The 21,397-nt window shown below is 34.5% G+C and overlaps 1 protein-coding gene across 2 annotated transcripts in view; it reads left to right on the top strand.

Annotated features, from left to right (window-relative positions):
* The window catches only part of fat-spondin (extracellular matrix protein f-spondin), a 204,627-nt gene that overhangs the window by 61,356 nt on the left and 121,874 nt on the right, over nt 1-21,397 (top strand). For both annotated transcript variants that reach the window (XR_014130712.1, XM_081752273.1), the window contains exons 2-6: nt 6,534-6,720; nt 8,768-9,020; nt 10,647-10,794; nt 14,727-14,933; nt 18,879-19,002. Coding sequence is in view for 1 of the 2 variants with exons in the window: in XM_081752273.1 (XP_081608399.1) it covers nt 6,552-6,720; nt 8,768-9,020; nt 10,647-10,794; nt 14,727-14,933; nt 18,879-19,002 (901 nt within the window). In the remaining variant the exon portion in view is untranslated. The remainder of the gene's footprint in view (nt 1-6,533; nt 6,721-8,767; nt 9,021-10,646; nt 10,795-14,726; nt 14,934-18,878; nt 19,003-21,397) is intronic.

The raw sequence follows: 21,397 nt of genomic DNA, 5'->3' as shown, positions 1-21,397 counted from the left end.
TGACCATTCATGAACTGAGCATCTATTTCCGGGTGTTGAGTCTCCAAATTTCTAATTTGTTCAAGATAGAGGGGCGCCCACCACAGGAAATTGATTCGATTGAATGTCATGAATACCGGAAGCAACTGCTGTACTATATACAGATGCAGTGGCCAGTATCCTTCTCGGTCAGCTCTTATAAGGTTTTTCAACAGAAATAAAAGATGTAAAAACTCTTCAAGGCAGCGGCCCTGCTCTGAAATTGAGCTGAGTTTCTCTGAAAAATTCTGCAAAGCTTCTATATTTCATCTGAATTACTGACCAACTCCATGAACTGATAAGAGCACGTTAAGCTTGTCTTTCTTTCATAATAGTCATAGTGTCAACGAACTGCTGGATGACAGACGTATAATATTCACCTTCTTCCAGGAAAGCCTTCCCTTTAGCATAAACACATTTGCAATCATAAATATACCTCTCACTGCCCTGACGTAGATAGTTCTCTTTAGAATACTCTCGGTTACTTTGGACCCAAAAATTTTCTATGAAAAGAGACTCCAAACCACTACCAGAAATGTACTTTCCTGTGCAGACAAGAAGGTCATGTGGAATGATCCTAGCATGAGGACAATGTTTGAAAATTCATTGCTCCTAAATTGAATTTCGGCAGCAATGTGATACACCCCTTCGTCACATACTACAGGCATTGAAGATTGGTTTAAGTGTATAAGTAGGCTCTGGAAGTTTTTTTTCATTGCTGTGTATACACTATTATATTCCGTTACTGGATACTTCAGTACTGGAAGAAAGCCAACCTGTTTCTTGGAAACATCTGAATCCGTTATTATTGCATTCACAGTACCCCGCGTTAGAGTGGATTCGTTAGTTTCTAACTCGTATGCAGCATGCATTATGTCTTGAGTAAACTCCTTCTAACGCAGATTATCGATGTCCAAATCATACAGTTCGGGAGAAATTGTCAGCGTGTTTTGAATCGATATAGGTTGTACCTTCCTTTCTTATTTCTTCAATTGCTGTGATGGAAGGATCGAAGATGACTGCAGGTCTTGCTAATACTGACTTTGACAATTTCGGTTTCGATGGGACTTTGTTGGCACTTCCCAGAAAAGCACCATGACTGTATCTTGGCTATCACGGATTCCTCACAGAGTAGCTTCTTCACGGTCGAAATTGTCCACAGCTCCTACCGTGAAACTATCCTCCTGAAAGTGGCTTGAAAAAGACAAGATGGAGAAACAGGTCTTTAGTGTATATTGTACAAGGTTTCTTCGTGCTTGCATGATATCTTTATAGCCAACTGACACACCTAATTTATTCACAGTTGAGATCAGTTGTCTGATTTTGCATTTCTCATGAATTGAATGTGCCACCATCAAATGCTTGGGGGTTGCTTTCCTACTACGATATATATTATAGAATACAGCAGTGTGCGAATTATATAACCTATATTGGGGGGGATAAAATTAAGCCAAAGGACATAGTCTGAAGGTTCAAATTTTAAAATGAGACAATAAATGCCTTACCCCCATATATATATACATATACATATATATATATATATATATATATATATATATATATATATATATATATATATATATATATATATATATGTGTGTGTGTGTGTGTGTGTGTGTGTGTGTGTGTGTGTGTGTGGCATTTATTAATTTAATAAATCTACCGACAATAACTATGCACATATATATTGTGTGACATACACACACCCCACTAAACCTTTCTGAACGTGTTTTAATGTTGTACTCACTCTTGTCCCCGTAGCTCTCTAAGGTTTATTTAGTTAGTAATTCGGCTCGAGCGATAGCCATGATCACAAGCATATGTTAATTTTTCCACTCATATTGAAAGCTTCCACTTTGCATTAATACATACAGGTTGCGAAAAGAAACCTGCTTCAGTCTTGTGAAAACCACTAAAATTATCAGTTAAACCGGACATTTTTTTAAAAAGAAAATCTAGATATTAGCCTATCAAATAAGAAATGGATTGTTGCTGGTCCCGATTTCTCACATCAAGGTCAAATCGAAGGCCAAATATTTAAAATCTCTCAATTCAAATTTCGAGCTTGTGCTTCTACTTCCCGCTAAAGCTGTGCTCATCACGACTTTTTTTTCTCCAAATATTGATTCCGTGATGGGCACGGAAAGTCAACACTTAAAAATTACTTTACTGTTAGATTCACTATGGGCTACGTTATTCAAATAAAGTAAAACATTACACTGAAGTTTTTCAGACAACATTAATTGCGTGGACAGCAAACTGTACAGCGAAAAGATGGAAAAACGAAGGGTTAACTTTAAAAAAACCCGCTCCAGTTGAAATGCTTATACAGACACGGACAATGACACGGAGAACCAGTCGTATTAACAAATGCTGAAACAAATCTTGAATTATTCGCTTATTCACCTAAAAATCACCTTCATTAAGATGTCAACGTTGAACATAGTGGGTAATTAGGTGGTAAGTAGAAATGACCAAAACTGAACAGTTTACATCGATCATTTCGAAATACAGCTAGAAGATTAAATTTACAAGAAATAACAAAAATCAGTGAAATTTGGAGTTATACTAAGCATAGTTTGAGGGGGAAAGCGAGCATCCCCGGTGGGGATACTTCAGCTGACTTCTTTGGGGGGGAACAAAATGTGATTGAGGGGGAAAATCCCCCTCATCCCCCCCGGTAATTCGCACCCTGGAATACAGTCTGGAAGATTGACTTCAATAGATTCTGAAAATTTAGATTTTGTTGGTCGGAAAATTCTTCAAGATCATTTTCACTGTCTTCGTCAGTGATATGTAGATCTTCGCTTGCGTCCCAGATATGTTGTTCAGCTTGGCCACTTGTAGCACTTCTGCTAGGAATTCCAAAAGAGGTTGAGGAATTCTAGTTGTTGGCCAGGACTTATGAAGTTGCTGACTGACCCCAAATTCTCCTTCAATACCGAAATCTGTGTGAAGAAGAGCCGTTCGTACTTCTTTCGCTGCACTCGTAAGTATGTTAATCGATCTCAGTTTGTCAGCTACTTCTTCGGCACTAAATAATGAGTTGAAACCTAGAATCGGTTTATTTATTTTCGAAGGCTTCGAAAACCTTACTTTTTCTCCAAAGTTTAACTTCGTTGTTATTGAAAGTCAGTTCACTGTTTCCATTAATGAAGTCTCGAATTTCCGACAATGTCAATCCACACCCTCATCCAATAGTTTCTCGATAATTGGCGCCACTTTATTAAGCACTCCACTTTTATTAGTTTTCTTCGACTCGGTAGTTGTGCTATCTGATTTCTGAGAATATTTATTGAACTTCAGAAGATAGTGCTCAAGACAGGCCTTATGATAATAGAGATCTGCACCGAAAACAGGTAATTTATCCTCCAAGTCACAAGTTCTCGTAAATCCGTCATCTTTAAAGAACATAGTTGCGGATAAAAATGTAGTTGCACGATTTGATTCACATATTCTGTACTTTTGTTTAATTCCGTTGTGTTTCTCTTTTCCACATACTACACATAAAACATTTCTTGCTTTCTTATTTGAAGATGGTGATTGTCGAACTGCAATATCTACTCTCATTTTCTTTGCCATTGGCTCAGATTGAGATTTTATTGAACGTTGATCCAGCTCCTCAGTTTCACTACGTTCTCTTTTCTTTTTCTTCCGTAACAACACATTCTTATTTGAATATAACATATAGGATGCGTCATTACAATGATATACAAATTCTACACCTCGCTGAAAATCCTTAAGTCTTTTCAGAACACCATCCTTGCGAATTTCAGCCGCAGCTATAACATCTTCTCTCCCTCGGAAAGACGACATTGTTTTACCTGAAGATTCGTCACGTTTCTGGCAAATGATGCAGGCATTTACGTCTAATACGGATGCAGAGGAAGAGGTGTCTCGGGATAGGGAGATGCCAAACAGGTTTTCTATAGTCATTGTCTAGGATATTGGTGCCAACTATGGATTTTTATTATTTCACTGTCCACATTAGAGTCTGCAACATTAGCTACATATTATATGAACAAACATGTTAATAATAATATTTGACAAATGCAATAACATTATTATTTCACTTCCTACGACACAGCAACCTATTACCTTTAATTTATCGATAAAATGAATGGACTATTTTAATTTGTTAAAAAGTAATAGCCCCCGCGTAGTGAGTGTTTTTCCGGTAATTTATTAAACAGTCCAAAAAACGCTACACCCTGCGCCACTTAAATTTAAATAGCTCCGTCATTTTTTAAGATCTATTAAAGATATTGCTAACGATAGAAAGCCAAGATTATGCTCCTTTAATTAGTTTGGGCTGCGTTTTCATATTTTTAATAACTTCATAGTTATTTGTCATGAAATGAAAAAAGAGAAACGAGAAAGACTAATTTTTGGTCCAAATAATCGTTACTTTTAAATATGGAGGCAACATGTAAACAACATATCCAGCTTTCTTACTTCTACTATCAATTATCTTTAATTTGATACAAAAACTAAGTTTCTAACTTGTTTCTCTGAGAAGATATTTCAAATCAAATATAATTTGGTACTTGCGCGCGGGCGCCATTTTGAATATTGAATTTCACAATGAAGGCCCCGGTTGCGGAAGTGTTACCTTCGATTTTTTCATTAATTGATCACCCTCTATCAGGTTCTAAAGAGATCTGCTGTCATCCCCGACTTTTCTACAGCTCTTATGGACAGAGCCTAGACTAACAAGGAACAGATAGCGAGAATCAAGTACAATAAAAAGTAAAAAGAAGAATAAGATAAAAAAAAGTCCAGGATGAAAACTGTTAGAACGAAAGAAGTCAATTCAGAGGCTCCATACACACCCAAAGTGGGCATGATATTGGAATTGGGAACTTGTGTTTGGTTGTTTATGATGTGTTTGGTTGTTTATTAGTGTTATTACTGTACAACAAGGTTTACAACTACGTGGCTAAATTCATAGTTCAGTTACATCAAAATTGTGAAACATGAATGTTTAGATAGAGTTTATAATAATTTCTTTCCATGGTTTTTGAACAAAAATCCTTTTAAAATAACCAATCCTAGAACTGTTCAACAACCTATGACTTTGAAAGGATGCATCATTCGAAGTATGTTTATTAAAACATGTGAGGGTGTGTGTGAAATAGGAAATGAACATTTTTTGTTTCTGAAAAAAAGGAGAAAAAGGAAAAAACGTTCTATTTTTTGCCCTTTAGACTAAAATAGAAGGGTAATTAATGAAAGTGAATACTTATAAAATTATTTTTATGTTTTCCCATCGGGAATCAAACCTAGGATCATATGCACAAAAGGTACATACGCTAGTCACTAGATTAGCACAGCGGACGGTTTTCATTTTTGATTTCGTGACTAGAAGTTTACATCTATTGCAGAATCTCTTCAGTAGAAGCCAAATAAGAACCAGTTGAGAATACTCCAAGAGCATTGCCAGAACGTACTTTAAAAGAATTATTTTTTCTTATTAATTTCTACAGGCTTTATAGCAACTGTTTTATGTACTTTATTAGTATACTCATTAAACAGTTCTTGTAATATATCTATCTATATATAATTTCCTTCAGTACTAAATTTTTCTCGTATGTTTTGATTAAGAGTTCTGTTAAAACGTTCTACGATATGTTGTTTTACGGACACACGTGCTCAAAATTGAGGTCTCAAAATTGAAAAATTTCGCAAAATATTATTTCTCTATGACTTACGGTTCCCGAGATATGGGTCCTTAAATCTCCCGAAACCCAAACTATTTGGCTAATATCTGAGAAACGGTGGCCAGTTGACCAGTGGCCACCGGTTACTAGTGGGTATCAAAATGTTCACCATCCTCTTAGTATTGATCAACACCAATATGATCTCTCTATGACTTCGGTTCCCGAGATATGGCTCCTTAAATCTCCCGAAATCGGGACTTTTTTGGCCAATATCTGGGGAACGGTAAGAGTGACGCGAAAAATTCCATCAATTCTTTCAGATAGTTTGTCATGCTGTATCGAATGGAGAGCTCAAAATTGAAAAATTCGCAAATGACAGAGACACACGCATACACACACAAAGAATTCAGTAATGAAATTTTAAGTTGGTTGAAAATACGAGTATTTCTATTGTAGTCAACAGCGGGATAAGAGGATAATATAATTTAGATGAAAACGTTACCTTTACCTAAATACTTCATGCAGTGCAGTGCGCAAGAGGAAAATTTCCGTGTTTTAACCTGTCTCCCGTTTAGCAATATATTATGCAAAAATATACATTTATCATATTGAGACATGCATACAAACACGTGAAATAACATAAACTTTGGAGTTTGAGCCCCCCTCCCTCGACGAAAGTTTACCTACGCCACTGACTACACGCATTCCATTGCATTTACTTAGCAAAGAGAAACTTATTGACTATTAAAAACTTTACGAAGATAAGTTTGCTTAACCCTTCCATACCAACATATGTTGATAATATTCAATAGGTATAACAATAAAATATAATTTCGTACTTTTTCCTTTTTTCAGGTGAATTAATTGTTCATTATGAAAAGGACTCTAGCAATTTTTTTGGTACTGCATTTGGCAGCTGGGAGTGAGCGTTGTGACAGGGTGCCTCATGATACGACGTTCCCAAAAACACCAGGAGATGGTGATTTCTTTATCTCGATAATTGGAGAACCTGAAAAATATGTTCCGGGTTCAGTTTATACAGGTAATTATTAAACTTCTTTCCCCTATCTTTCTCATAATATATTGCTTTAATCGTTAGTTTTGGTACAATTTACCCTAATGACATGACAAATTACCGAAAACATTGACTATTTTCAATTTTAGCACTTTTTAAGCACTAGAAAAATTACCTTGCAAATTTTCACGTTTATTATCATTTATTTTTCAAGTATTCTGAAAAACGTTTAAAAAATTACATAAGTACCTAACAATAATCTTGAAAGCCAGACTATAAAATTCTTCAACGGCTAACAATATTAATATCGTAATTAACCGATTTCATTGTGTGCATGTTCAGGCACAACTTCAACATAGATATGCCAATTTTATCAAGAATTTATTACAATCTTTGGAGTTACACTATGAAATTCCTCAACAGATGATAGTGTTTAGATCATGTTTATGTTCATGTATAATTCAGTAACGCGTAGACCGAGTAACATATATAGTTTTCTGGCGCTATGCAAAGGTACGGCGTACCAGCACCCCTTTTAATAAGAATGGAATATTTCCTCTTCTGTCTTAAAAAGGGGCTGACGAGAAACTTCGAAAATATCAAATAGTAAATACATAATTTTATTGAGAAACAGAATTTTCATTGTTTTCCTTTTCTTTTTCTTTCTTTTTTTATCTGGGAAAAGAGTTGCGAATCTTTGTTCCTTCTTGAAGTCAGTTAATTGTATTCAAGGACTAGAAATATTTGGGTCCTTTTCTCCCTCGCTCGCTGGCACGTCCTCGCACCTCCCTTTTTTAATTCCTTTTTTACGTGGTAATATAAACCGTAAAGACTTTAAACCGACCAGATGCCTTTTGAAAACAAACAATAGCAGCTTACTTTCGCCCGTTTACAAAAAGCAAGAAACAAATAAACCACTATGAAATATTTATTATCATTACGTTCATTGTATTATAAAATTAAGATCGAAGAATCAGACATTTTAAAGTATCTTTATATATATATATATATATATATATATATATATATATATATATATATATATTAGATATGTGTGTGTGTGTGTATCTGATATGATCACGAATGTTTCGTACGCTGATTCTCTTTATAGGAAGTTAGTACCTATATCCTATATCTTGAGAGTAGTTTAGGTATCAAATTAAACTACTGGGCTAACAAAAAAGTAGAAAATTAAATAAACAAAAGAAAAATAGTCAACTTTAAAAAGCACTTAAAACCAGAAAACAAAATATCTTTTTAAAAGAAACCATATTAACCTACTTCAATAAAAGCGTTAAAGGGTCGAAAATAGTAAAAGTTTTTAAAAGCAGAAAATAATTCATTACTATTATCTATAAAAATTTGGAAGTCTGTCCCAAGCCAGACAAATTAATGTCTTATAAAATTATCATTGAAACTAATGTTTCTTAGGTGTTAATTTGGTTGATTTGTCACAGACTTCAAAGTTTGTTATAGATAATATTAATGAATTACACTCTGCTTTTAAGCAGCTATTATTATTTTTTTCTTTTATCATTTTTATTATTTTCTACTTTTTAAATTTTGGAGTACATTAACGTCAAATAATTACTAATAGGAGGAAAATCTCCTACCAAGTCAGTTTAAACAATTTTACCTTAAGACTTCTTTATGCTATTCAATATGCGTCCAATGTTATCGTTAAGTAATTGTTCCAGCAAATCATAAACTTTCCAATAATAACAATAATGGTAAGCCTACTTGAATTCTTTCATGCATAGAAATTCCTTAAATTTAGAGTCCTCTGTCCTGCCTGCCGTCTATACCTATCTTTCGAGTCAAAGCAGTTATTTGTCGTAATAGGTGTGGTATCATAAAATATTTTCAGGAATCTTTTTACACAGGTAAGTAGGATATACATACTCTGCAGAACAAAGCATACATATTTTTGTACTTGAAGGCTGTAGTTTGTTTATAACTTTCGATGTTATAGCGTACAATATTTTCTACAAAGTTTTGCAAAGCAAATGCTCGTCTTACAACAAACATACAAGACTTTTCCTTTCTATATACTTTCTGTTGCTTCCTTTTACAGTGTCTCTTCTTGGAGGTGTTACAGAAACTGGCTTCGAATCTTTTAAAAGGTTCATGCTTGTTGCCGAACCATTGGACCCATGGGGAGACGTAGCTCCACAGAAGACTGGAAGCTTCCAGTTATTCGGTGACGGGCGCACTTCTTTTAACGAGAAATGTATAAACACTGTGATGGAGACTTCAGATTCACCGAAGATAGAAATTCAAGTACTATGGACAGCACCCAAACCTCATTCAGGATGTGTGGTTCTAAAGTAAGTTGCAAGCGTTCAATAGTCGTAGGAAATACAAATACATGATAGCTGCAATTGAGTAAGACAATCACTTCAAAAAATTTACAGATTTTACGTATACGGTTCTTTAGAAAAGGTAATTGTGCCTATTGAAGCATTAGTAGTAAGTCAGATCTTAGAATAAGATGTTTTAGTTAGATCGTCTAACTTTCCCATGTTCTGAAAAACTACCTTGAAATGGAAAAAAAGAAAAGAAAAAGAAAGAAAGAAAGAGACCGGCCAAATATCATGTACTGATCTGCATTAAAACTGAAGTGTTGCGGGAAAACTTCTTCGAAATTCAGTTCATAACGTTTTACATAAAATGTGTGAATTGATTCTGTAATGTATCTTTCAGTACACAGTGGTTACTCGTTTCCACGGTGTCTGCTCGTTCTGCTAATGACCCTCCAGCTCTTTGTATCATTTTTTTTTTTTTTTTTTTTTTTTTTTTTTTTTTAATATTACCTAATCTACCTTTAAGCAGAATGGGAATTCCTGTACTATCAGACCTTCGCAGAAACTTACATTTAGATTTGAGGGAATTTTATTCTTCACCCAGCACTTGAAGTTGCTTTCAAAACCCGTCGACTTTCATATACCATTTTAGTGTACATGAAATTAAATAAGCAATCATAGATCACCATTATTTTACTATTAGTATGTCTACGGGGTCTCTGCTGGCCGTCTACAACCTCACTTCGTATGTTAGCCTTATTCAAGACTACAGTAATGTGTATAATTGTAGTTTCCTGTATAAATTATGAATAAATCTTTTAGTTTCTTAGCAGTAGTAGTAGTAATTATTGTTGTTGATAGTGGTAGTGTTTTTTTTTTTTTTTTTTTTTTTTTGTTTTGTTTTGTTTGTTTTCCGTTTGCGTTTTTGTTTTTAAGCGCTCCATGCTACATGTAATATTACTTTATTGGAGATGTGTTTAGCTACCAACAGCACTACTTTATTTTGCTTATAAGATTAATTTAGAAATGGGTGAATGTTTCGAAGGTACTTCGTACTGAAGACAGATGTTGGAGTTTTGGCCTTCCTGATGCAATACAACAGATATCAAATACAATTTATGTTAATTTATTTATTTATTTGAATTACTCATACGAGGTAGTGTACTAAAGAAAGAAGGATGCAATAATAACAGTTAAGCTAAATTCCGAAGAAAAATTTCTGCTTCACAATGTTATCAGAAACTGCATAACGAAAAATATTCCAAAAGATTTCAACTTACTGACGCACTCACAAGTAGCATTTGTTTTGGTACTAACTGCAATGATTTGTTTAATTATTCTATCTTCTACAGGTGAAATTAATTTTAATTGAAATTAAATTTGGACGTTAGACTATTATGAGAAAAAATAATAAACGAAAAATTGAAAAACAGAAAATATCGTAGTGCGGAAAAGTGAAAACCTCCAGTGCTCCAGTCTTGAAATTGACAGCAAAATATAGGTTTTTAATTGAGAGATTATTGTAGCATGAAAAGCAATATTATCGAAATAAAAGTATATAATGTGGGTTGTTTTATTATTCATTGATTATAGACACTATTTTAAAGTACCTTAATTTGTGAACAATCAATTTCTTAATTCTCTCTTCAGAGCAATGGTGATGAAAAATGACGAAGAATGGTACATGGATGATGGTAAACTCAGTCGATTACTTTGTGAATTGGAAGATGAAAGTAAATTAAAAGATGAACCAGAGAGTTTGGATAAATGTTGCGCGTGTGACGAGGCCAAATATGAGGTATGGTAGTAACTATTTGATACTCAATACATAGTATTAAAATAATAGAGTGTGAAGTCTAGTATTTTCTATTCGTAAATTGGACCGGTTCTGAATACGTAGCACATAAATGATTTGAACAACAAAAAAATAGATGAATAATGAAATTGCAAATATATAATTAACAAATAAGTTTGGTTTTAAAAATGCAAACTTAAAAAAAAGAGAGAGAGAGAGCTGGCATAACTGGTTCCACAAAACTACAATGCAGTTATTCAAACAAAATTTCAGTTACCTCTAAAATGTGTAGTACGGTAAAACACACAATCACTTGATTGAGAATGTAAACTGAAATATCCTATTTGATCCATTCTTTAAAATTTCTGTCAATAAATCTTCATCATCCTTGCAAGAGATTCTCTTAGCTACAAGGGTAGTACATTCTCACCGCACGATGAAGCTCCTGTACATTTCAAAGACGTACTATTTCTCATACTTCTTCATAGAATTCCGTACTAGTAACACTCAAGTGGTGTAAAAGCTATATAGAGCTCCCTCATGGCTGTATGGTTAGTGTGTGTACCTTTGACCCAGAAGATCCAGGTTCGGTTCCCGGAGGGAGCTCATGTGGTTCGGTACCCACGTTAAACTGTAGGTTCGTGTTTCATATAGCCTCAGTGCTCAAAGGTACGCTAAACTCCAAATTAACCAAACAAAAAGCAATATAAGATGAAAACTGATTGATGCTTCTCAATTCGTTAATACATTTTTTTTAAATACATTATACCAGTAATTCTCGCCTGTTATAAGCAAAATTTTCATATAAACTTTGTTTTCACGTTTGAGAAGATATAGATCGTACTTGCGATTTACAGAGGTACAATAGTCCAAGTCCATTATAAAGAAATACATTCTTTTTAGTATTTCATAATAAAAATGATAAAAGTTATTTCGGTATTTCAAAATAATTAAAATTATTTTCATGCCTGCCTTTGGGTCCGTAATTACTTCCTAAATTTTATTATCAATTCACCTTTTGTAAATAATTCTGCATTCTGATAGCAAAATGTTTCAATTCAAAATTAAAAGAACATAATTTGAGTGCAAGTTATTATTATTGCCAATAATATGGAAGCTGATCAACAAAAACTGTGATTAAGTCTAAAAATCATTGTTTACAAGTTCACAACAAAAGAATTACTGTGATCAAAAGTACAATCTGTGTTGAAAATCACCTCAAGATTTGCTGTTTTACATTTTTAAGGGCACAACAAAATATTACTTTCGTCTCTTAATGAAGTGCAGACCAATAGACTTCGTAAATTTAGCATTTTGCTTTCGACTAAATAAAATAAACGCTGAATGCTAGTTGAATCATATGGTGATAAAGCGTCTTTCTTTCTTTCTTTTTTCTTTTTTTTTTTTTTTTAACAGAATTAAAGGAAAAGTCGCTTCTTTTATTAAAGGATGTGACTGGATGTCAATTAGCAGCTGTCATAATGTGAAAAATGCTGTGCCAGTTTGTTGTGCGACTTCATACTACTTGTGTTTTAGATCCATACTGTACATAACTTTTCGAAGTTGAAACATATATATTGGAATAAGATCTTGTGTATCTATTTCTATAACAACACAAGATGTCAGTGTCTACTTGAGTAAAGTTTTGTTCGTTTGTAAGTTTTTTAATTCACTAGCTTTCAAGAATGTGTTACAAGAATAAGTTTTATTTCTTTCGAAGCTCTTGTCAGTACAGTAGAGGCAAAAGAGTTCTTCAGTTCTAGCCTTACGCTGTGACTCTTAAATTTAAATGAAGTTTGATGTGATTTCTCATTGATATTGAATGGGCGTAAAAGGAGCGTCCTTATCTCTATATATAAAATAACATTAAATTACACATTGAATGAGCTTTGAATATATGAGAAACCTTTATAGGTTATCGCTGGAATTCATATGCAAGCTTATCAAGTACAAAATTTATATGAGTTATATTTATATTTATCAAATACAAAAACTAACTCATGTATGTACATGGCCATTATCACTATATTTACGAATTTTATGACGGATGATGTTAGTGGCTTAAAAAACCTCAAAACTAACGAAATTCATGTAACTAAATTAACTTAATATATTTTTAAATATATGTTCCAAATAATATATGTCTAATTAGAAATGTTACATTGATTGATACTCTTAGCAATTTTTCTAAAGTGAATCCAAGTAATTTGGTTGCTGTTTGATTTTTATTACCTTTGTGTCATGTTGATCATCAACGACATGTGTTATAATCTTTGTAAATATAATGTTATTATATTAAACATGAGCTATTGTACTTTGTCTTCACTTAATAGGATTGAAGAACAGTTCGACTGATGAGCTCGAATTGTTCCTAATGTATCAAAAGTTTATTAAGGATATAATTTAATGTGATTTTTCAATATTTCTTGTCCTTCTGGTCTCATGATTGTCCTTTTGTTGTGTTATTATTTATTTAATTGGTAATAGTTTCTTTGTAATTTTCTTTCGTATACTGATATCTAGATCTAGTCTCAGTTCTGTTAACGATTCCTAATATCTTTCGAAAATCACTGTTGAATATTGTGTATGTTTACAATATTTTCTCTTTAGTCTCAAAGTAATTCATCTTAATTATTTGATAAATGTATTATATCTAGTTATAACCACATTTATCTTAAGGCATTGCCTGAAATATTCATTGTCATTTCAATGTCTGGAATAATTGAGGTGCTATATTTAACATAAATTAGGTAGCCTCCGTCATACCGTTTACCAAACATTGTTAGGGTCATCAAATCTAGGATGCTCAAGTGGGCAGGTCATGTAGCCAGAATAGGAGAAAGTAGGAAGCTTTGAAAGTCTTAACTGAAAGTCCAATCGGAAAATGACCATTAGGAAGACCTAGGCACAGATGGGAGGACAATATTAAGATGGATCTCGAAGAAATAAGAATATAAAGTAGAAACTGGATCCAGTCGGCTAAAGATAGAAGTCAATGGAGAGCTTTTGTGAACTCGGCATTGAACCTCCGGGTTCCATAGTACATAAATTTAGTTAGCCTCGAACTTAAATAACGCTGTATTTAGTTGAGATGCTTAAATCATCCTGGCTATAGTAACTAATTAACACATGCAAGTAACCAAAATAATCTACAAATAATAAATAATATGCAGGTAATCAATAGCATGTGGTTCCACTGACTCTTTCTTCGTAATTACGCTTATTATTTTATATATCACAATTCCAATTTTCATATATATATATACGCATACTATTACAACTCTATTTATAATATTTACAAATCAGAAAAAAACTGTTTCCTTTTCTAATTACAATATTTGACTTCTCATCAATCTAAATAATCTAACTGCTGTGTATTTAATAAAATATTAACAGCTTTCGTTCTTTTCTTGCGCCAGTTTACATCAAATACTGGAAACATTCATATTCCAACTATATTTATTACCAACATTCTCATTTTTTAATTATTTATTTTCTTTACCCAGTCTTTTTCTTCTTTTCCTTTTTATTATTAGCCTTGTTTCCGGAGTCTTTATTCTTCGAACTACTAATTCTGACATATGTTGTTTGGAATATCTCAAACTGCGATTACTTTTCCATCTTTTGCTAGTGTGGTATTTACAATTTTATTTCTCTGGATTCTTTATCTTCTTCCTCTGTTTTCAAACTTCTTTGAAAGTTTCTCACATATTTCATTATAATTGTTGCGCCACGCAGGAATTCATGGTTTATTTACCAGAAATCAAAAAGTTTGTTTTCCTTTTTTTTTTAATTTACATTACTTGAAGAAAATGTTGATGAGCGACAATATTATCATCCATTTGTTTTCAATAATTATTTCCTTTCGCCAAACTGTGTCAATACATTTTACTTTATAATATGTATTGAATATTAACTTTTGTTTCTTCTTACAGTTAGTGTTTGAAGGAATATGGTCGAAAAAGACTCACCCTAAAGACTTCCCAACCAACGAATGGCTTCTGCATTTCAGTGATGTAATTGGTGCATCTCATCGAAGTTCTTATCGTTTCTGGGAGGAAGGGGGCTACGCTTCCAAAGGACTCCGTGGAGTAGCTGAATGGGGGTCTGTTCGTGAAATGGAAAATGAACTCAAGGATCAGGTAATCAAGAAAATGTTTATGAAAATAGAGAATTCAAGAGATATGAATATTTGTAGAGATTGGGGTTATTTGGTAGCTATTATATGAAAAAATGGAATGAATCAATTATCTTACTGTGCCGATGCACTAACTACTATGCAAACCCAATCCATTACTTACCAGGGATGACTCCAAAGCTGAACCTTGAATCTGGGGATAACCTATATATTTCCTGAAAGGGTTTGTCGAGTAAATTGCAAAACAAGTTTCAATTCCTTGCCCGGAAGTGACCCCACCCCCTTCAGGGTTGGAAATGTATAGAACAACGTGACCTTTATATCCTATATATCAAAGTGATCTGCATAACTAGTAGATTAAGAATATAATATGCACTATTTAATTATATCCCATATTAATGAATAAAAAAAAAAAAACCATCATTACTTTACTATAAATATCCTATATTAATAAGCCTATAAAGTTGAGAAAAGCATATCCGCAATACCCAGTCAACAGTAAGTCATTTTGGTATCACGACTAACATGACTCATTATTATGGAAGATGTGACACATTCGGTGTACGTATTTCAATTTCTATATTTTCCTCGATTTTACCTATATATTGTCAGATCTCTACGTTCATTATATATTCTTCAACTGCACATCTATACGAGTTGTTTAGTTTTGTTCATGGTAGGTCACATGGTACAAAAACGTTCAATAGATTTTGAGTTACTAATTAGAAAATCTAGTCGTGGTGATAATTTGAGCTCATTTAGTCGATCCGAACAGCTCTTTCTTTGTAGCTATGTAAATCCGATTGGTTTAAGCCCTCTAACCACGACAAGGACCGGATAATTAGAGAGAGAAGAAGGCTCCGGCTGGATGTTGTGTGATGGAGCTTGGCTTTAGTTTTTGACTATGTAACTTACACGTCACGATCCTAGCAAGATGGTGCTGCCAGGACTTGGCCTTTGTTTTTAAAGTGTGAGAGACAGGGTAACTCACACTGTCTCACGATCATTCTACGCATAATAGTGAGGTTCACTAATATAGGATATTTATAGTGAAATAGTCATTTTTTGGTTTATTACCTTGATGTAAGACATAATTGGGTAGTGCATATTATATTCTTAATCTACTAGTCATGCAGAGCACTTTGATATATAGGATATAGAACAACTTGACCCATATAGGATATATGAGTCAAGTTGTTCTATATATTTCCTACCCTGAAGGAGTGGAGTCACTTCAGGGCAAGGAATTGAAACCTGTTTTGGAACTTGCTCGACAAACCCTTTCAGGAAATGTATAGGTTATTTCCAGATTCAAGGTTCAACTTCGGAGTAATCCCTAGTTAGAGAACTACACTCCTGACATTGGTGCTCATACTTTTAATTGGTAATTATTGTTCACTTTAATGTGTGCTATACAGAATAGTTGTGTTATACTTTAAACTACAATAATGAACAGTAAAAGCATACACACAAAGTATATATAAATAAATTCAAAAATGCAGCAAAATTTTACATTTGGTGAGTCTTAATTGAAGAATACATTTTAAATTTCTACGTAAATATTCATCAATACTGTAAAATAGGTGCTTCTGTAGCAATTTTTTTACCCTATCTTTAAAAATGTTAATATTCAATTTCATATACTGATATGGTAGTTCGTTGTACAGTTTTATTCCCTCGAATAGATTGGATTGTCTGATTAGATTTTGATACCCGAAATTTTATTATTAAGAGCTCCCTCGTGGCTAAGCGGTTAGCGTACGCGCCTTTGGCGTGGGAGATCCGGGTTCGATTCCCGATGGGAGCTCATCTGGTTCGGATTCCACGTTAATCAGTAGGTCCACGTCTCATATAGCCTCACTGCTGAAAGGGACGCTAAACTAAAATCAACTCAACTCAACCCGAAATCTTATTAAGTGTAAATGCGTGGAAATTCTGGTATCGTACGAGTGAAAATTTGCATTATTGCCAAACATATAAAAAACAGTTTCTAAAATATAGACAGATGGGAGTGATAATATGTTCAGGCTTTGAAACAAAGGACTCCCAGCCGTAGTATCATTAACACTTTTTTTCTGAAGAATGAAAATATTTCACTGGACCACAGTTTTCCCAAAATATAACTCCATACGTGTTAACAGCGAATGCAAAATTCCATAATACACAATTTCAAACTTATCCGTTGAAACCTCTGAATAACGGATACCAATGAGACGTGATTATTTTTCCGTAAATGAGAGGTCTTCGTTACAGAGAGACTGCACAAATTTCGATTACTCATAGTTCATGCCGTAATTGTATGCAGTATAAAGTAAATACATTTGTTATAAATGCAAACATACGCTGATATCGAAATGCTGTATTCAGTGTCCGAATGACTGAGATATGAGGAGAAAATTTTCTCTGTAAAGAAACAAAATAATATTGCTGAGGAATGTGTTTATATTGGCATGTACTGAAAAACACGTACTTCGTATATGGTAATTTTCTTCTCAGGTACATGTCATATCCTGTAAAAATCCTTTAAATTCGCATACTGGTTGTACGAAAATTAAACATAAACTAGATAAAATTCACCAACCATGACGCTTTATGAATTTCTTGAAGAAAAGTCTGCTGTGTAGTTACATCTTCCGGATGTTAGTTTCTGTTTGGAATTTGTTACTGTCTACTGTATTATATCGCAGATTAATTTTCACATTGTACTAAGTATCTTCTATGCTAAATAATATGAATTGAGAATATTTTCTGCCCGTTATGAAGAGGTACGTCCGTGTCTGAGAATTTCCGTAAAAATGGAGGGTTTCGTTCCTTACTAAGGCATATTTTTGCCGAGACAAGAAGACTGTCCGCATTATGAAGGTGTCCGTTACGGGAAGTTTCATTGTGTTCGGTTAAATTTACGAAATAATAATTTTGTTATATTCTTTTTTCATGACAGACTTACAAATGTCCAAACACCAAAACACTTCTGAAGATTTGGACAACTGAGTGTCTATGTAGCAATGAACATCTATGATGATCGAACACTAAACTATATGAGCAAATGAGAATATCAACCGACTTTTCTTACATCATGTCCTCTAGGGGTGCTAATTCAATAAACGTTGCACCGTTACCACGAAAATTCAATAAAACAAGTGCCACCTGTTGCTCTTCTTTTAAGTTTTCTTTCTTTCTTTCTTTCTTTTCTTCCTAATTTCCTACTCTATTTGATGAGAGACTTTAGCGAAAGATCTAATAGTTTCCACATGAGTTTCCACCGAAAAACAAACCCATTGTGCATTTTAGTCTTATTATCGCGTTTTCACTATTACCTGACAAGTAGTTCACTTTACATGTGCGTTAAAAATTAAACATGATGTTTCAGATTATAATTTCAATTTTTCAGAACACCTTGATATTGAAGGTTGAGAAAATAGCCTTGTAACAAGTGTTTGTGCAAACTTATGTTAAAACTATTATTTTAACTACATAAATTGACTGATTATTTTTATAATATTTAAGATTCTACAGTAATTTGATGCACATATACACTTTAGTGGAGTTGACAGAAAGAGAAAAAATATATATTGCTTCCTACTTTTAATAATAATAATGTGTACAAACAATTTTTTTGAAATAAATATTAGAATATACATATGCAAATATAGCAATAAAATCTGAAAACATAAAATTAAATAATAAACTTTGAATAAGGCTCTACAGTTTTAAAGTTATATATTTAGCAACTATGTTAAATTTTCCTTTGTAGCAATGGTTTCATCCGATACATACATATATATATATATTTTATTTTCTGACCATCACAAGGTTAACAATTAGTTATGAAACTGAGAAACATATTTTAGAGTGGAAGTTGAAAAACTATAACATATCAACACTAAACTGTATGGGTCTTAAAGGATGTAGTAAAGTCTAATATATGATCGTGTTTTGTATGTTACAGGTGGACAATATTCGGACTATTATCAAAGCAGTTGGTCTTTGGCCACCTAATGTTAACTCAAACACTACGTCTAATTTCCGTGTTGATCGCCATCATCACCAGGTTTCGCTTGTTTCTATGATAGGTAAGTTCTGCTATACTGTGGTCCCACGTGTAGATTTTATTAGTTTACCCACTTAATTTTTAAGGATAACCTTAGATTACTAAATCTACGCTTAAATCAATAATGTGAAAACAAGTTAAATCCAATTTACGCTCATTTTAAGCTCATTTACATGAAATTACCAATAACGTATTGTTGCAAAAGTGTGTATTATCAATATGTATTGAATTTGTATTATTATCTACTATGTTTATAGTGTCTTTGTTTTGAATTTCAATTCTTATTTCTTCGTGTATCATTCAATTTTTAAGTGAAATAAAGATAATTTGTAAGTGAATGTATATATATATATATATATATATATATATATATATATATATATATATATATATACAGATGGTGATCAGAAAAATGGAAACACCTGAACGAAATTGCAACTTACCAGGTTAATATGGTGTCGGGCCACCTTTCGCCTTCAGAACAACCTTGATACGACGTGGGATGGAGGCATAGAGGTCGTGAATGGTAGCAAGTGTAATTTTACACCATTCCTCGTGCAGGGCATCGGCCAGTTCTGTGAGAGAGGATGGAGGTGGAAATCGTCACCGGAGTCGTGTTTCCAAGATGGACCACAGATATTCAATTATGTTGAGATCTGGGGATTGGGCGGGCCAGGGGAGGTGTTGAACTTCATCCCGATGTTCCTCAAACCACGCTGCAACAACGCCAGCTGTGTGAATGGGTGCATTATCATCCTGGAAGATGGCGCCATTGTCCGGGAACAACATCCGGACCATAGGATGCAAGTGGTCTCCTAAAATTGCGACATAATCGTTGGCAGTGATTCGTCCACTAAGTGTGACTACAGGACCCAATGAAAACCATGATATGGCGGCCCACAGCATCACCGAGCCGCCGCCATGTTTCACAGTTGGGCGGAGACACTGCAGATCATAAGCTTCTTTGGACGTTCTCCACACATATACACGGCCCGTGGTTGGGAATAGGGTGAAGGATGACTCATCCGACCGTATCACACGTTTCCAGTCCTCAATGGTCCAAGTTGCATGGTCGAAGCACCATTTGCGGCGTGCGAAAGCGTTATGGTCCCTGATGAGCGGTTTGGCCCGTGCAACACGACCCCGTAAGTTCATGTCATGTAATTCGCGACGGGGTGTGATTGTCGAAACAGGGTGGGGGAGGTGCTGATTGAGTTCCTCCGTCACTTGCTCCGCAGTGGCACGACGGTTCTGCGTGACAATGCACTTTAATACCCGGCGTGACCTGTCACTCATGATTTTCTTCCGCCTACTGTTCCGCTTTCCCGATGTGGTTTTCCCGTGTTGTTGTGTAGGCCGTCATCACCTTCAACACTGTCCCACGCGACACACCTAACACAGTAGCCACTGCCGTCACACTCAGTCCACATAACTACGCACCAACAATTTGCCCTCTTTGATAATCTGAGAGGTCTCCCATTTTACACTACCTCCGTTTGCTGCAGCCACTGGACACCGCTGTTCTACTGCGCCTGACGTAGTATGGAGACCGACCTAACACACCACCACCAGCGGTCTGGCGCTGCGGGCGCCACGACACCACTGCCAACCCATACATCTGACGTGTTGCCAACTACAGGTGTTTCCATTTTTCTGATCACCATCTGTATATATATATATACTTAAATATTCATGCTTCACTCAGACTATATTCCCTTTAACATGCTGACCTTTAATATAAGATATTTGGAAACAAATTGTAAATAGAAAATTACTTTTCAGAAAGGGGGGGGGGGAGGATAAGGACGTCATATAAACCAACCAACAGGAAATTACATTTAGCACCAGCAGCTACAAAACCTTTTCCTGTCATCTCAAATATATTTAAAATCTTTACAATATCAAGCAATTAGATTCTGATTACGTTCTTCTACAAAGACAATTCTTCTCAGAGTATAAACACCTCATCCAGTTCCTTGCCAGGTGGTAAAGTGCCAAGGACCGACGAGACGTTACCACGTTGGATACAAACGGATATGCGCTGTATTAGATAGGATGTGGAGCGAACTTCGCCGGAAACACAAGAAATGCGTCTTCCTACCTCCCTAATGAATTCTAGACTTCTTGCACCCCAAGCACCACTTGTTTCAATAGCGATTGGAGTGAAAACAAACTTTTCGAGAAGGTTGTTGTATTTTCTTTGCTTTTCAGCTTCTCTGCGATTAGCAACAGCTCCAGCGTTCATTACTGACAGAGGGAGACTTGAATGAGCGTATGTATCAGCGCATGTGAAGTCCCACAATAAACATTTACCTCTCATCCATGGAATCAGTGTCATCCCATCCGGTCGCTTTCCATCCGAACGACAGCAACCAGAAGGTTCCCGTATTGAAGGAAATCCAGCTGTGTTGAGGGCT

Source organism: Thermobia domestica, chromosome 3 (assembly GCF_964235325.1).
Source record: "Thermobia domestica chromosome 3, izTheDome1.hap1.1, whole genome shotgun sequence".
In the NCBI taxonomy this organism is placed as follows: domain Eukaryota; kingdom Metazoa; phylum Arthropoda; class Insecta; order Zygentoma; family Lepismatidae; genus Thermobia; species Thermobia domestica.
This window is presented reverse-complemented; position numbering and strand designations above follow the sequence as displayed.